The sequence below is a fragment of the Phyllopteryx taeniolatus genome, chromosome 23 (genome assembly GCF_024500385.1).
Source record: "Phyllopteryx taeniolatus isolate TA_2022b chromosome 23, UOR_Ptae_1.2, whole genome shotgun sequence".
NCBI classification, from domain to species: domain Eukaryota; kingdom Metazoa; phylum Chordata; class Actinopteri; order Syngnathiformes; family Syngnathidae; genus Phyllopteryx; species Phyllopteryx taeniolatus.
In genome coordinates, this window is record NC_084524.1 from 1,871,110 (window position 1) to 1,888,723 (window position 17,614).

The 17,614-nt window shown below is 48.7% G+C and overlaps 1 protein-coding gene across 1 annotated transcript in view; it reads right to left on the bottom strand.

The window, feature by feature from the left end:
• Positions 1–11: 11 nt before the first annotated feature.
• zanl (zonadhesin, like) overlaps positions 12–17,614 on the bottom strand; it is a 41,104-nt gene continuing 23,501 nt past the window's right edge. Inside the window, 48 exon segments of the mRNA XM_061763148.1 lie at positions 12–273; positions 417–478; positions 744–840; positions 1,075–1,212; positions 1,444–1,579; positions 1,726–1,928; positions 2,074–2,204; positions 2,347–2,508; positions 2,592–2,778; positions 2,850–2,979; positions 3,318–3,565; positions 3,832–3,976; positions 4,179–4,387; positions 5,016–5,287; positions 5,878–6,005; positions 6,309–6,473; positions 6,533–6,679; positions 6,759–6,856; positions 7,027–7,380; positions 7,633–7,809; positions 7,884–7,978; positions 8,505–8,613; positions 8,768–8,945; positions 9,072–9,322; positions 9,581–9,725; positions 9,930–10,132; positions 11,087–11,256; positions 11,511–11,618; positions 11,770–11,913; positions 12,065–12,210; positions 12,913–13,037; positions 13,423–13,539; positions 13,619–13,757; positions 13,847–14,043; positions 14,291–14,432; positions 14,504–14,639; positions 14,717–14,845; positions 14,932–15,080; positions 15,180–15,424; positions 15,532–15,673; positions 15,755–15,948; positions 16,028–16,078; positions 16,163–16,301; positions 16,391–16,587; positions 16,711–16,852; positions 16,950–17,088; positions 17,166–17,294; positions 17,393–17,541. Coding sequence (XP_061619132.1) covers positions 221–273; positions 417–478; positions 744–840; positions 1,075–1,212; positions 1,444–1,579; positions 1,726–1,928; positions 2,074–2,204; positions 2,347–2,508; positions 2,592–2,778; positions 2,850–2,979; positions 3,318–3,565; positions 3,832–3,976; positions 4,179–4,387; positions 5,016–5,287; positions 5,878–6,005; positions 6,309–6,473; positions 6,533–6,679; positions 6,759–6,856; positions 7,027–7,380; positions 7,633–7,809; positions 7,884–7,978; positions 8,505–8,613; positions 8,768–8,945; positions 9,072–9,322; positions 9,581–9,725; positions 9,930–10,132; positions 11,087–11,256; positions 11,511–11,618; positions 11,770–11,913; positions 12,065–12,210; positions 12,913–13,037; positions 13,423–13,539; positions 13,619–13,757; positions 13,847–14,043; positions 14,291–14,432; positions 14,504–14,639; positions 14,717–14,845; positions 14,932–15,080; positions 15,180–15,424; positions 15,532–15,673; positions 15,755–15,948; positions 16,028–16,078; positions 16,163–16,301; positions 16,391–16,587; positions 16,711–16,852; positions 16,950–17,088; positions 17,166–17,294; positions 17,393–17,541 — 7,452 coding nt within the window. The 3' untranslated portion in view covers positions 12–220.

The following is a 17,614-nucleotide window of genomic DNA, read 5'->3' on the forward strand; positions in this document are numbered from 1 at the left end:
AATCCCAGTAATTTTGTTATACAGGTTTTTTTATTTTATTTTTGAGTTGGTATTTAATTCACACCCAAAAAATACAGAAAATGCAAAAATCTGCACTTATTGTTTTCCAGCTTCGTTTGTTTAACTGTATGTTAACAAAGCAACACGTAGAACATTGACCAAAACGTTTCACTTGTACTGAGCGTCACACCTTTTATAATAACAGAAAACAATATTAATATCACATATTTGTCATGTTGTTTGTCTTTTCATCCATGTTGTCATAGGGGACACCTACAAAAACAAATGCACAAAAAAATCCAAATCAGCTAATATATGTTTTGAATGGAATATTTTGTGGGGATTGAAATTGAATACGACTGCAAACCTTATACAGCATTAAAATAATGTAGAATCAAATAATGGTGTTTACATACGTGACGTCATTTTCAGTGCGTTGTCTTTCCGCTTGTTTTTCCTGTGAGCACAATGATGCGGACTTGGATGAACATTTTGGGACATTAACATGAAAATAATCCAAATTAGTTCCGGAATGACCCATTTCAAAAATATACACTATCACATTGATATAGGCATTATTATTATTATTTTTTTTTCTTTAAGATGTTTTGTGAAATGAATTGATATCCATTAGAATGGCATCTTTAGTATTTCTAACCGTTCGCTGACATTATTGGTTTCAAACGTTTTAACTCGGAGGACAAAAAGGAAACGCACACGCGCGCGTGTCAAAAGCGACTTACTTGCGGACGCTTCTGCAAACGCACACAACGGTGGTGACGACCACGATCACCACGGCGACCGACACCAGCACCGCGATCACGATGATCCATTTGCTTTCTGGAATACATATTTTCACACCCCCAAAAAACAATTAGTTACTTTTCCGCCTCATAAACCTTCAACTTTATCAAGTAAGATTCAGACTTTTTATCTATTATTCAAAACATATATATATATATATATATTGTAAAATTATGACTATTGTGTTAGTGACAACTTTGTCTCACAAAATGAAAACGAAAATGATTGTATTTTCTTGATGGATTCGGCGGCTCCGGTGTCGGTTCTTACCAAGTCCGTCGGTGTCCGTAATCTCGTCCTGGCAGTCGAAGCCCCCGTAGCCTTGGGCGCAGACGCACGAGTAAGAGTCGCCGCCGATGTGGTTGCACGTTCCTCCGTTCTGGCAAGGGCCGCTGAGGCACGGACTCGCTGAAGCACAACACAACACACGACACGGCAAGTAAGTCCTGCGCCGTTTTGGGGGTGGGGGGGGGACAGATTTAGTTAAAGATGCAAAAAAGTTACAATTTCATCATGTACGTTTACCGCTTTTTACTTGCAATGTTTATCATTAATATTAGTAGTAATTTTTCTTTTTTTTTGTTGTTTTTGGAAATATTGTGACATCAAATGGCATGCGAAGCATCTCCTGGCACGCACCTCTGTGACAGTCGCGTCTGTAGTCGTAAATGGTGCAGACGTAACCCTCCTGGCAGCTTTTGGCTTGGCACACGGCGCCGGTGGTGGTGCATTCGCAGGATTGGGCGCAGTCCTCGGTCACGAAGGTCTCCTTCAGCTGCGCGCCGGCCACAGAGACAAGACGACGTGCGTATTTTGACAACGTGAGCGGTAGCAAGTCCCAGTTGAAGTTTACTATCAAGCTAAACGCAAAACAAACCGCAAAGAACGTCACGGATGTCGTTGATGAAGCGCGGTACTCACCGGGAAGTATCTGTCGAGGAAGCTGCAGCCGCAGTCCGCGTACGGCACGCAGCCGCCCTCGCTCATGACGAAACCGGGGGCGCACTGGCACCCCTCCACGCAGGACGCGGCAGCGCACTCCGACGGCGCCGCCAGGTCGGCGCAGGAGGCCGGGCACGCCGACATGCACGGCACGTACGTGCTGTTGCTTTCGCACGACAGCGCTGCCGGACGGACGCTCGATGTTAGCTCGTGCGTTTCTTCTAGTTTACATTTCAAGTAATCTACCGCTTTAGTCTGAAAACATATTTTTTTTTCTCCTCCAACGGCAATGTCACTAAAACACGCAACGACGTTGAGTTTTCTTACGACATCCCAGGTGTTGTCTCCAGAGTCCCAACGTGACCCCGGCCTCCTGGCATGCGGCAGCGTAGGCGTCGTAGCTGGCACAACGCAGCTCTTCGCTGCCCCGCTCGGCGCACAGGTCGAACACGCAGTCGCTGCGCAAAAAAAAAAAGAATCATGTTGAATTGTGGGTTTGAATCTTGGAATCATATTTTGTGTTTGCATCACGGTTAAAATCATGTGGGAATCATGTTGGATTCATGGTTTGAATCACGTCGTAATGCCGGAATGACTCACTCCCGGTAGGTGGCGGGCGGCAGGACGGCGTGGCAGGAGGCAAAAAGCCCCGCGGCATCCGATATGGCGCCGCACACGGCGGGACCGTTATAGTCGTCCAGCTGGGCTTCGGAGCAGTCCGGCGTCTCAAATCCGGAATCGGGATCCGTCTCGGCTTGTCGCCTGAACGCCACACAAGTGAGCCAACACGTTGCCCGTGACGTCGCGGACGATACGGCGATCGCGCCCAGCGGTCGCCTTTGCACCTGTGAACGCGGGAGGCGCCGTCGCGAGCGTCCGCCAGTCGGTCGCTGACCCTCCAGCTTTCTCCGAAGGCGTTCAGGTCCCTGACGACCGTCCCGTCCGGCTTCGTGTACTCGTTCCCGCGGATCCCGTCGTAGTTTCCGCACAGCCCTCCGACGGCGTCCTTGTACGTGCTCGGCAGGATGATCTCTGGACGTGCAAATGCGGGAACGTGATCGACGACGACGGCGGGGCGGCGCCCTCGTGTGAGGTTCCTTTACCTCCGCGACTTCTGCCGTCGAAGCGCACGGTGAGTCCGAAGTCGGCGGTGAGCTGAACCTGCCTGGAGTTCATTGTGATGAGCAAACCTTCGGCCGGACTCAGAGGGGGCGACACGCTCTCCCCGTTCACCTGCCGGAGAAACACACATTTGCACGCTGACGAGCTTCATTTCGTACCTTTTAGAAATTGCCTAATTCAGCTTGAGCAAACTACAACTTTGTCCACTAACTGATTTTTTTTTATTTTTATTTTTTTATTTCTCATCATATTCTGACTTCATTCTATGATTTTTCTTCTACTAAATGGACACATTTTGGTTTTGTCAACTTTAACATTCCAACTTTGTGTCGTGAAAGTACGTACATTCATCCTTGCGTAATATTGCGACTTTTTTTGCAACGTCATCTCGTAACTTTGATATTTGCAATAGGAGGCGAAGAAGGAAAGCCAGACGGCAGCGAGCGTACCAGGACTCTCTTCCCCTGCAGGAAGCGTACGTTGACGTCGTAGACGTCGACGAAGACCTGGTCCAGGAAGGAGACCTTCTTGTTTCCGCCTCGTCGGATGTTCTTCCCCCTCACCGTCAGGCGGGGCAGCGAGCTCTGCGGCCGGCGGTCGGCCGTCAGGACGTACGTGTACGGCCCCTGGAAGTGATGCGTGAAACCGTCGAAGGTCCGGTAGTGAGGATCCCCCGAGACGCTGCACTTGTCGAACTCTACGAAAGGATTTGGTCCAAAATATTAACAATAATGTACCTCGTGCTAAATGAGGGGAAACAATCCGCTCACTTTATTCTATTACAACTGTGTTTTCTGTCGGAATATTTCGACTTCATCCTGTGATCTGGTACAGTGACTTGACGCCCCTTTTTTTTTTTTTTTTTTTTTTTTTTTCTCTCTCCCCCAGTTTTTCCTCGTAACATTGTGTTATCCTTGGAAAATAACAACTTTGCGTTTTGGAGGCGCGAAAGGCGCGACTCACTGGCGGGCTTGCAGAAGACGTCTCCGTACTTGTCCAGGTCGCACACCGAGTCGGCGTCGCAGCTGTGCTCCGCGCACGCGACCAGGCCGCCCGGGTTACAGGCGCACTTGGAAACGCATTTGGCCGTCAGCCACGAGTCTCCCACCTACAAAAACCATGAAAACTCAACTGGTTTTGTTGTTCAAGTGCAATTTCCCCATTAAACACAACGCAGAGGCCAAGAACTGCTGTGGAAAGAAACGCAGGGTGCCACCGAAGTGCCTGCAGAGAACATTGTTCCCTGTGGTCATTTTCCCGGGCGGTCTAAATACGGCGCCGCCACTCGTCTTTGGCGTTTGCGGACTCACGTCGTGGTACTCGTCGTCGGAGTCCACGCAGCCGCATCTGTCCAGAGGCACGCACTTGCCGTCGCTGAGGACGAAGCCGCCGTCGCACTGGCAGCCCTCCACGCAGTCGGTGGGCGGCAGGTGGCAGAAGACGGGGAAGAGGTCGGAGCAGGTCGGGGGGCACGGGGCCGTGCAGTCGGAATAGTGGCTGCCGGGCGGGCACGGCAGCGCTGCGAAAAACGCAACCCGTTACAAATATTCAGAAAAAGGACAACATTAGCCGCTGACTTTACACCTTTGTTTTTTGTTTTTTTTTACCCTAAATTGCAATTTTTTCTTCATTTCATAGCTAAAAAATGACACCGTATTTCCTGAAAAGCTCCTGTAAAAGTACACATTTAGCATTCCAAATTTTGTGCCCTGTAAGATTGCAACTTTGTCATACGGTTAGAAATTCATCGAATAACAACTTATGATACAATTTTACATCTTGTTATCCATTTATCTGGTTACAATATTCACATAAATTGACATATTTATCCTGTTATATTGCAATTTCTTGTAATATTTTTTCCTTTATCTGCTCTCCCCACCCCAATATAGAATTTTATTGTAATATTTGATAACATTATCTCTGCGTAATCTTGTAAAATGATATCTTTATCTCGAAAGATTGTGAAATGTTTTTTTTTGTTTCCTCGTAATATTTATTTCTAACTATCTGCTAACTTTGCAACTTTTTCATGTCATTCAACATTTCCCCGCCAATATTGCGATTTCCTTCTCGTCAAACGAGCACTTTTTTTGGGTAAGACTTTTACCGACGTGTTTGTTTTGGTTTTGCGAAGGCGGACTCACGACAGAAGGTTCGGTTCCTCCAGCTGACGGCGACGCCGGCGCTGCGGCAGGCCTGAGCGTAGGCCTCCACGTTGTCGCAGAGCGTGGCCCGCATGCCGTCGTACGCGCACATGTCGTACACGCAGTTCCCCGAGAAGGCTTCGGGGGGCACCGTAGCGCGGCAGGCGCCGAAGCTGTCGGACAGGAGCGCGCCGGCGCACTGGGACTCGTACCGCGCCTCTTCTTCCGCCGTGCAGTTGGGGTGCACGTCGGGCCGATTGTCCGGCTGGCAGCTGGGACCCAAAGCGCGAATGTTACAACAACATTTCAAAGTGGATGTAAAATACTTGATTTTAATATATCATTTTTTTTCTGTATTTAATCGTCTCTAATGAACCAAACTACTGAATAAAATAATTTTTTAAATGTGGATATAAAATAGCTAATTTTAATAATTTTATAAAACCGTATCCAACTTGTGACTCATTTGATAAAGTCAATACAAATGTGCATTTAAAATAATTTATTTGCATATTGTAATGAAATATCTAATGAGCAAATTATTTGACAAAATAGGTTTAAAAAAAAAACCTTAAAATTGCTCATTATAGTAAAATAATTCCTTTGTTTTTTTACATTTAATCATATATATATAATCAATTATTTATGGATTTTAAAATCATTTTTTTCACTTGAATCCTATCTAATTAACAAATTATTCAATCAAATGTTTTTTAAAAAATGATGTTAAACTGTGAAATGGTTAAATTTGATGATGCATTTTCAGTTAAAAAGTTAAAAACCGAAAAATGTGGCTGTAAAATGCATCAAAGAAGTAAAAGAGCAATTGTGATGCGCATGCGAACGAGTGGATTTGCCCGACCCGGGATCGCTGTCTCCCTGCGCCTTCCAGCTGTTGCCCAGTTCGATGACGTCCTCGGCGGGTTCCCCGTCGGGCTTCAGGTTGTCGTCGGACGTGTTGTTGTTGTAGTTCCCGCACATGCCGCACAGCTGGGGAACAAATCGCCGGTGACCACTCCCCATCCGGTGAGCCGCACAGCCCCCGCGATGTGGCGCTTCACCTTTCCTCGCCCGTTTTTAACCGATTCTTTCGACGGCGTCTTACGGTAGACGGTCCGAAGAGCGCGACGCTAACTTTGCAACTTTTCGATCGCGACATTGCAACGATAGTCAGAAAAACCGCAACATAATTCATGCCGAAATTAATTTAGCTGTCATCAAATTAAGATTCTGGGACATTCCAACTTTATCAGGAATTTTTGTCCGCAGCCCGAACACGGCGGCGACACGTACCTTATCGAAGTATTGGCCGGGCACGGTGATCTCCAGGTGGTGAACGCCGTCGAATTTCACTTGCAGACCGAAGTCGGTATCCAGCAGATTGTACGCGCCACTGCTGATCACCTTCGCTCCCGCCGCGCTCAGGGAAATTGGGGTCCGCACCCGCCGCCCGTTCAGCTGCGGCAAATGACGTCGCTTGAACGCGGAAGGTCAAAGACTCGCACGGAAAGCCTTACCAGAACTCTGCGGCCCTTGTGCAGCTCGACCTGGGTGTCGCGAGGCAGGTAAACCTTGACGGAGCGGACGTAGGAGGCCTCCGGTTGGCCGCGCTCCTCGTTTTTGGCCACGATCCGGAACGGCGTCACCATGGCGGCGTCGCACACCTGAGAGCGAGAGACGGGAAAAACCGCCGTCACTCCGTGCGCGGCGTCCATTTTGACCGGAGTGAGACGGGAGCGGCACCTCGACGAGAGTGTAAGTGCACGTGCCCATGAAGGTGTGCATGACGCCGTCGAAGGTGTAGTAGTGAGGGTCTCCGGCTACGTGGCACGCTCCTTTGCCTGAGGGAAGATTACAACTTTATGGCTGAGCAAGCATGAACAAATTGTGACTGAATGAGCAACTTTATCCTGGTGAAATGAGGATTTTTGTGAGTACTTTGAACTTTACCGGCGTAACAGGACATGGGCGACTTCGTTCTTTCGGCTTGTTTTTTGGGATGAGAGCGTACCTGTCGAGTGGCAGTCCAGCACTCCCTCCAGCGCTCGGCACTCCTGCGCGGGGCCGCACCGCCACGGCTCGCAGGTCACGTTGCGCTCGCCGTGACACTCGCAACGCACCGAGCAGTCGGCCTCCGTGAACCAAGCGGCGCCGACCGGCCTGTACCGGCCGCTCTCGTCGGTGCAGCCGCAGCGGCCGAGCGCCACGCATTTGTCTCCGCTCAGAATGAGGCCGGGGGCGCACGCGCATCCCTCCGCGCAGGGCTGGTCGCAGGGGCCTCCCGGGCCCGCCGGATTCTGACAGCTGGGCTGGGCGCAGGCGGAACCGCACGGGGTGTATTGACTTCCGGCGGGACATTTGAGCGCTACGTCGGGAGAAGGGATGGAACGTTACTCGCAAAAAGATGCAATCCTAAAATGACCTCTCTGGTTTTTAAGAACGCGTGGTGACTCTTCTTTACAAATTCCAACCATCTGGTACCTTGGACTTTTTCTTCCTCGTAACAATGACAACCCTCCCTTTTTTTCCTGCTCTTGCACAAATACCACTTGCATCTCAAATAACGTCGCTCCTTTGAAAGGCGAAGGGAAGGCGAAGGAATTTTCCACCGACTCACGGCAGAAGGTATTGTTCCTCCACGCGATGGCGACTCTCGCCGCGGCGCACATGTCGGCGTAGCTCTCCACCGCCTGGCAGAGGGCGACGGTCTGGCCGCCGGTGGCGCACATGTCGTACACGCAGTTTTCCAAATAAGGCTCGGGGACGACGACCGAGTGACACGGCTTGAAGATACCTGAGGCCAGAAGGACACGAGGAATGTTTTTCGCGTGACTTCCCACCGAGGATAAAAACGTCCACTGGCGTTACCGTTGGGATCGCCGATCATGCCGCAGCTTGTCGGCTTCTGGGCTTCGTCCTCCACCTTTGGGTCGCAGTCTTCCTGTCCACCATCGTTGCTGCAACTGGACAACAAGCGGGAATAACACTTAGTGACTACCAAATGATCATCTGTCAACCATTTTGGTCATTTTTAATATTACCGTCAATTTCTGGCGATTCGCGACTCACCGTTGGCAAATTTTTTCTGCAGAGAATTACTAAAACTACTTCTGTAACATTGGGTGGTAAACGTTACTGTGCGACTAGTGGTACGCTGGCTCCTCCTAGTGGTGCACGAATGAATCACTGCCTAAGTACAGTGATCCTCTCCTACCCCCCCCCAAAAAAAACAAAAAAGTAAATAAGCGGGTGACCGGGTCCAAAGCAACGCGAGGAATCAATCAGAGGGTAGGGGAATACCGCAAATAAGGAGGGTTTACACGATGATAGGTGATTGGTTCCCTCCAAAAATCTGTGAATAGGTGAATCCACAAATGGCAAAGCGCAACTAGGCGGGGTCGGCTGTACGGTTTTAGGAATCGAGCCTCTGCTGATTTGGGTGATAAGAAACGGGCCCCCCGAAGCCGCGAATAGAACGTGTGGACTTACTCGGGCCTCGGGTCAGGAACCTGCCAGCTGTCTCCGAGTTCATTGGTGGTCAAAGCGGGCGTCCGGTCCGGTTTCAGGTTGTCGTCTCTGGGATTTCCATTGAAATTTCCTGTCGCACAAGAAACGCTTGCATGACCCGTTTCGACTGGTGTTTGTTAGAGTAGAAAGTTCGGACTTTTCTCGTAATATTGCGATTGAATTTGGGGAAATTTCGAAGGAGACCAGATGAAAGTGGCTCGAGCGCCAATATCGTTTGTTCTTACCACACATTCCGCAAAGGCGCCCGTTGTAGGAGGTCGGCACGGAGACGTCCGCGTGGTGGTTACCGTCGAACCGCACCCTCAGGTGGAAAGACGTCTCCAGGACGACAAACTTGCCGCTCAAGTAGATCTTTGTCCCGCCGAGCCACTCGACAGGCGGAACCACCGCCGTCCCGTTTACCTGCAGGTCACACAGACGCTGGAGACAAGGAGACAAAACCAGCAAATCTGCTCCAGCCGGGAGCCTTTAGGGCCACCGTACTTCTGAGCAAAACGACTAATAAACAGCGCTCGAAACAAGGCGCACCTGGACAGTTCGGCCTTTGCCGAGGGTGACCGTCACGCCGTCCGCTTGCGCCGCGACGGCCCTGACGTACGAAACCTTCTTGTTGCTGCCCCTGCGCTCGTTTTGGGCGGCCACGCTGAAGTACGGCAAGCCGGAGGAGGAGACGTCGCACGGCTCGGTCAGGGTGTACGAGCAGGCTCCCATGTAGTGGTGGGTGCGCTTGTCAAAGGTCGTGTAGTGGGGGTCGCCGGATACCGAACACATTCCATTTCCTGTTGGATGACCGGGGGGGGGAATTGTCTTAATGCCAAAAACGGGCCTTTTCCAGAATCGAAGGCGTGATACTAAGAGAAATGTTTAAATACTTTAATCTCTGTGTCTTTGCTCTCGTAAAGATTCTGCTTCTTTTTCTCGAATAATTCCAACTTTATTGAGATTCACACTCTCACGATATATGTTTTTCTCTCCAGAAACTATGACCTTTGTATGCTAACATGCCGACTTTTGTCTGGAAAATGGGGATAAGCTACCCAAAGGCCGGCAGCGGTATTCTCCATCGTGCAGCTGGCAGATCTCGGCGGCGGCTTTGCAGCCGCTGTCGGAACACCGGATCCGGCCTCCATCGTGGCACGTGCACCGCCGCTTGCAGCCCTCCAAGTACCAGCCGTCGCCCACCTCAAACGCAAACACATCTCCGTGACAGGCAGGATAGCGGAGTGTTTCGCTTGAGAGAGAATGTTGCAGTCGTGTGCGAAAGCGAAAAATTGTCAGCGTTACGTGTGAGAGTGTTTCAGTAGACACAAATCGTGTGAGTGCAAAATCTTTCTCGTGTGTGCCACGTGTGAGAGCCAAAACATTTTCAGTAGCGCCACGACTTACCGGACGGTACGAGCCGGCGGCGTCGACGCAACCGCAGTCTTTGAGCGACACGCACTTGTCGTCGCTGAGGATGAAGCCCGGGTCGCAGGCGCATCCCTCCACGCACACGTCGCCGCAGCCGGGCGCTCCCGCCGCGCCCGCGCACGTCTCCGGGCACGAGCTCACGCACACGGAGTACGAGGTGTTGGCGGGGCAGTCCGGGGCTGCGCGGGACACGTAGAAACATCGGCGTACGTCAGATACGCCAGAAAGCGCCGCCGTCGCCGATGGCCGTGTTTCTTGCTGCTCTTTTCTTATAATATTCTATTTAGGAATAGCAAATAAAAACTGTCCGATTTGTAATCCTTTATCATTTATTACCGTATATATTGCATACAGCTATCTTTATGTTTAAAGGGGCACACGTGCTTATTGTACATTTGTATTTTATTTTACGATATATTTTATTATTTTCAGATACTATATCATTGTATTTATTTCAATTTGGGAATATATACTGTATATCAAAATATTTAAATATGTTTTTGTTTTTATTTTTGATCTTATATTACTCATTTTTAGTCACTATATATAGTATATGTGTAATGTTTTAAGGGACGCACATTTTGTATTTTATCTTACTTTATTTTTTTATGATTTGTCTGTATGATGTTATTATTGTGTTTATTTGTCTTCAGTAATATCCATCCGTATGTTTACATTTGAAATCTTATTTTCTCCATATTTGTAATATTTTAAGGACACACAGACACATACAGCATAGCAACGCACGCATATATTTGTTTTTCAAAAAAATCTATCCAATCATATAGATTTAGTATCCAAATACTGTAAGTTGAATATTGTATGCGTTGTTAATTTTACACAATATTATACAAAAATAAATCCCATATTGTGCATGTGGAAGGGGTACTTTAAGGCTTGAACTAGATTTTGTATTTTATTTTTGATTCCATTATGATGATCATAATTACATATTTTAGATACAACTCATGCTTGCAATTAGTTTTTGCCATTGCAATATGTTTACGTGCGCTTTAATAAGTTGAACTCCGTTTAAAGCCCTTTGAATGCCTGCCCATGATGAGCCCTCGCGTGTTCAATGCCGGATGTCACGGCTCGCGTCTGGCGTCGCCAGGTTCTGGACGGCGACTTACGACAGAAGCGGGGACTCCTCCACTGGTGGACTTGGACTCCGGCACTGTGGCAGGCCTGCGTGTAGGCCTGCAGCTGGTCGCACAGCACGCGCTGCTGCCCGTTGAAGCGACACATGTCGTACACGCAGCTCTGGAAGAAGGGGGCGGGATTGACCACGCCGACGCACTCCCTGAACGATGCGGAGATAAGGCGCACACTCCGTAAACAATGCAGTAGCTGCGCGGGTTTTACTGGAGACCAGAGTCCAGCAGGTACTCCAAGAACTAGAATACTAATCTGGCTTGAGAGATAAAATGATCTTGCTGATAACCAGAGTTGCGTTTTGAGCTACAGAACCCACAAGTCAACTGAAATCCCCCAGCCCTGCTTATCAGTGACATGATCAACAAATCAAACGCCAACCCTACGAGGTAGGTGACTCACCGGAAGGGTCCGGCGCTATCCTTGAGCTTTCCGCATTTCTCCGGTTCGACCGCCTCAGCCTCAAGATTTGGATCGCAGTCCGGGTCGGGCTCGGTGCCTGGGGAACACCTGAGGAACCACAACAAGTACAGTGCGAAATACGTCAACACGCCATACGTTCCACAGGAATAAACAACATTCATCCATCCATCCGTTTTCTTCCGCTTCTCCGAGGTCGGGTCGCGAATGAAGGAATGAATGAATGAACGCGAGAACTCACGAGTCGTCCTCGTCTTCTTCCGTCTGCCAGCTGTTGCAGAAGTCGTTGACGTTGGCGACGAGAGCGCCATCTGGCTTGGCGAAGTCATTGTCCGGGTTCCCGTCCAAGTCCCCACACAGACCGCACATCTGATCGTGGTACGAGCTGGCGAAAAAAAAGCAGGATTAAGAGATGGAAACGACGTCTCCGGGGTAAGTAGAGAAGTGCGGAAACCATTTTGAACGATAATCGATGTTACATAAGAGGTGATTGAGAAAAAAAAAACATTCAAGTTTCCGAAATCCGAAAGACCGACCTGGGTACGGAGATTTGGGCATAATGGTTCCCGTCCCAGCGCACTTGGAGGCCAAAGGAAGTCTGCAACGTGACGTACTGACCGGCACGACTGACCGTGACCGCGGGAGACGGGGCGTGAGGTAGCGCTACACGTAGTCCGTTCACCTGTGAGGATGGATGGATGGATCGAGGAACACAGGACAACGTTAGCCCTTCACTAAATATAAATGCTATATGCTTTTGAAAACATTTGCATATCGATGACAATGCAAGGCTCCGATTGGCTGCGGGGAACATCACGCGTTCTCAAACTTTTTACAAAAGTACCACCTCCAAAAATATTCAAATAATGATTCCATTAAAAATGTACTGCGCATAAAGGTTAAAGAAACAATTGATCAAAAATAAATGTTGAAAAACAAACAGTTATTAACGATGAAATGCAAATGTATTGGACTACAAAGATAAATACAGTACTCATACTTGAACAGTACAAGAGCCAACGATTCTTTTGTGTCGCACGAGAGGAAGCGCTACCTCCTACGTACTCCTCGTGATAAATAGGGCTTCATTGTATTTCAGAAGAAGAGTGTTGACTGTTCATGGTTAGGAAATATGTATTCGTGCTAGTAGTCGTCGAGGGATCAAGCAGATTAGGGATTTCGTGGGATTAGGGCAGGAAAGATGAGGACGGTAAAGCACAAATAACGTGAAGGGAAGGAAGCCTTGACTGAGATGCAAGAACACTAAACCAGGATTAGTGATGCAGCTGGCGTGAAGAGTAAAGTTGGAATGTTATATGAGAGAATAGCAACGCATGGCATTTGGTCCACATTTGTGTGACGGACTGCAAGGTGCCGTACTGACCAGGGTCCTCTTGGCTTTCATCAAAGTCACCGTGATCCCGTCCACCGTGATGTAAAGTTTTCGCAGGTAAGAAACTCCCGGTAGGCCTCTTTCCTCGTTCTTCGCCTCAACTGAGAACCAAGGTCCTGCGCCACAATGATCACAATACCAATTATACCGGAGTCACCCATTTTCGTTTTTCAGAAGTTAAGTGTGGCCCTCAGAGGACTTTGTAGAACCGGAACCGGAAATGGTCCCAGATAGGGAAAAAGTTCCCTTAGCGTCTTACAATAATATGAACCTATCCTATTTCCCCACAAATAATCGCCGGGTTATACAAGTGGTCACTGTAATATGGAAATAAAGACCACACCTCAAATAAGACCACTCAATTTGAACCTGTTCTGTGAAAAATAGATCGCTGTAATGGTTGAGTGCTGGAACTGGTCAGTTTTTTTGTTTTGTTTTTTTTACTTCCTGAAGTGTTGGTCATTTTGGAGACGTGAGGATTCATGTCAATATTGTTCTCACCTGTGTTGTTCCTGCAGGTTCTGGCCAACGTGTAGGTACAGGAGCCCATGAAACTGTAGAACCTTTTGTCAAAAGTGTTGTAGTGTGGATCTCCAGAGATGATGCAGTTCTGGGATCCTGAACATTGGAGCGTGAGAACACCGCCTTGGTAAATAGCCGAAAGTAACGTAGTGTCTGGTGTTTGAGGGTTACTTACCTGTGGGATAGCAGCCCAGCTCTCCCCCTTGGACTTGACACTTGTGCATTGGGGGGCATTGAGCTGCCTTACAGGTCACCAAGGGCGCGTCACATCTACACTTCAGAGTGCAGTTCTCAGCATAGAACTCCTCTCCAGGCTGAGAGAAACACAAAGTGCATATATCAGTTAGGTTTTTAGGTGTCTATCACGGTCCACGTGTACAGTTGCTTGTCCATCTCCCCGTACCTGATAATACTGGCCATTGGTGTGTTGGCAGCCACATGAAGTGTTGGTGACACATTTCCCGGCACTCAGGATGTAGCCGGGATCACACACACAGGACTCGGTGCACGGGCCGCTGCAGGATGGGGGTCTGCCCGAACACGTCTGCTGACAGGGGTCCGCGCAAGGCTCGTAATGGCTGCTGGGGGGGCAGCTCAATGCTAATGAAACAGGAAAGGATTTCCAAGCATCAGTATATCAGCATCAGCGTTTAAGATTTCCTACGAGGAAAACCAAACAAATCTCTTTACTGTCTGCCGATTGGTCGACAGATTGGAGAATTGAATGCCTGAGTTCAGTGTTTCCGAACTTTACTGGGCAATGGCCTTTAGATGGGAGATGATAGTTGGTTTTCAAGCAGACAAGGACGCAGCTCTCCAAGAGACTTTTAGTTCTACGAGCACTCACGACAGAAGGTTTCGTTCCGCCAGGGTCCGATGTCGACGCCGCGGTCCTGGCACTCATTGCCGTAGGCTTCAATGGCTTCGCACAGAACAGGCTTGGCTCCATCCAGTGCGCAAAGGTCGAAGACACAGTCCTGGAAGTAATTCTGAACACACAAGTTTAAAAGCTCCCAGCATAATGCAGGAATGTTTAAAGATCTCGGTTGGTGCGACTTACATTGGGGTTGACCTTGGGATGACACACAGCAAAAGGACCGTTCTTGTCCAGCAGCATGCCACAATATGCAGAGCTCTCATAGAGCTTCTCCTCCTCTTCGTCACATCCGGGATCGGTGGTGGTCGGTTTCTTACACCTTTTGCAACAAGGGCAGCGTTTTAGCTCGTGCAAATAAGATGAATGTGCGGTGAGCTGCTGTTTTTTTGCACTGACTCTGGATCAGTGTTCCAGCTGTGTCCAAACTGGTCGGTATTGCCGGTCAACGAGCCATTTGGCTGGCGGAAGTCATCTTTTACATCTCCATTGTAATTTCCACACAGGCCACACAGTATATTCTTATAGCTGCCGGCAACAGGTTGCAAGATCCATCATTCAAGAACTTCGACTGAAAATGTTCAGACTCCATTGTGTCTCAAGTTTAGACTCACTCTCTAATCACTTTGATGGTCATGAAGTGGTTTCCATCATAGCGTACAACCACACCGAAATCCATGGACACGGTGTAGTGCTTTCCAGATTTGAACACAGAAACGCCCAAAGCGGGAGTCACAGGCAGGTTTACTTTGGTCCCATTCACCTGGATGTATTGAAGCAGATGACAGCAATATGTGAGCGAGCAGAGAGTTGAACAGTTTGAAAACTCACTAAATCCCAAGCGCGACCACTGTTCACTTACAAGCACCGAGCCACCTTTGAGGATCGAGACCTTCACCTTGCGTACATGCACATGTACAGCCTTCACATAGGAGATGGCGGGATTGTTATAGCGGTTCTCGTTGTCAGCATAAACCTCAAAGTTTGGTGAAGGCGTCGCACTGCAGACTCCGGACATCAAGTAGCTGCAGTTGCCCATGAAGTTGTACTTGCGCTTGTCGAAAGTCGTGTAATGTGGATCTCCGGATGCGATGCACGAGGATGTACCTTCATGGAAAACAACAAGTTCCTTTTGTGACACTTCAGTTACAGATGATCGTTTGGATGACGACTGATCAGAATGAAGCGTTCAAGAAGATTCCTTGACGTGTAACCTTTCGGGTAGCATCCTGGGACACCGTTAACCTCACGACACTCCTCAGTGGGATCACAGGTGTTATCCACACATTCCAAAGTGTAGTTCCCCGCGCAGCGACACAGCTTTGAGCAGCCGTCTCCAAATACGATCTCTCCAGGCTAAAACAGGAGTGAAGAACTTGGTTAGGAGATACTGCCTTTCTTCTGAACACAAGTATGGGTATGGTGTAGTATTCGGACCTCGTAATAGTTATGATTGTGATCCAGGCAACCGCACTTCTCCAGTGGCACACAGTGTTTCCCCTTGAAGACAAACCCCGGTTTGCAAAAGCAGCCGGTGATACAGGAGCCGCTACAGTTGGTGGAGGGTTCCATGCAGGTGGGGATGCAAGCTGGGCCACATTCGATGTAGTCTGCATTTGGAGGGCACTGAACTGCACGGGGAAAAGAACAGGAAAGGTTTAGTAGCTAGTAAGTAGTTACTGTCTTAAGCTATTTAAGAAAATACCATACTTGGTTTTGGTGTCGTCGGTCTTGGAGTTGTTGGTCTGGGTGTCGTCATTCCTTAGATATCACAGACATTCATTTTACGTGAGAGTGCGACAAAGATTGGTTGTGTCCTTCGGCTAAATGAAAGAGAACCTATACCTGTGGGATAGCAGCTCAGCTCTCCCCCTTGGACTTGACACTCGTGCATTGGGGGGCATTGAGATGCCTTACAGGTCACAAAGGGTGCGTCACAGCTACACTTCAGATCACAGTTCTCAACATAGAACTCCTCTCCAGGCTGAGAGAAACACAAAGTGCATATATCAGTTAGGTTTTTGGGTGTCTATCACGGTCCACGTGTACAGTTGCTTGTCCATCTCACGGTACCTGATAATACTGGCCATTGGTGTGTTGGCAGCCACATGAAGTGTTGGTGACACATTTCCCGGCACTCAGGATGTAGCCGGGATCACACACACAGGACTCGGTGCACGGGCCGCTGCAGGAGGGGGGTCTGCCCGAACACGTCTGCTGACAGGGGTCCGCGCAGGGCTCGTAATGGCTGTTGGGGGGACAGCCAAAAGCTGTGCGGCAAATGAGATGGCTGAAGTTAGAAGCATGTCTTTCAAAGTCATTGAGATCTGGACACATTCCAGAAAGAAGGCTACAGTAGAGACCCGTGTCAACCATCTGTACTTGATACTCACGACAGAAGGTTTCGTTCCTCCAGGGTCCGATGTTGACCCCACGGTCCTGGCACTCATTGACGTAGGCTTCGATGGCTTCACACAGAATGGAATGAGCGCCATCAAGCTCGCAAAGGTCAAAGACACAGTCCTTGAAGTAATCCTGAAGGCACAACCAGCATCGACATTCCATCTTCACAAATGAAAACTCAAAATTCCACTTTAGGGGTGCGAGGTTGGTCCAAGTACTTGTGACTTACGTTGGGGTTGACCTTGGCGTGACACGCAGCAAAAGGACTATTTTTGTCCAGCAGGATGCCACAATATCCAGAGCTCTCATAGAGCTTCTGCTCCTCTGCCTCACATCCGGGATTAGTGGTGTTGGGTTTATTGTTACACCTTTTGCAAAAGGAAATATTAGACACAAACTAAGCACAAAGCAGTGTTCAGAATCTGAAATGAAGACTAACACTCACTCTGGATCAGTGTTCCAACTGTTTCCAAAGTCATTGGGATTGCGGGTCAATGAGCCATCTGGCTTGCGGAAGTCGTCTTTGGGATCTCCATTGTAATCTCCACACAGTCCACACAGTATGTTCTTAAAACTGCGGGCGAGACATTACAAGATCCTTCATTCATGAACTTCTCGAGCGACCTGTACTTTTCAGTCTTCATTGACAACATGTGCTCAGGTTACACTCACTCTTTAATCACTTTGATGTCCATAAAGTGGTTTCCGTCATAGCGCACAGTCACACCAAAATCCAAGGACACGGTGTAGTGCTTTCCGGATTTGAACACAGAGACACCTGGGAATGGACTGACTGGAAGGTTGACTTTGATTCCATTCACCTGGATGCGGAAAGCAGGTGAGACTGATAAGTGACCAGGCAAGGAAGGGAATTATCCAATTTGATCACAGTAC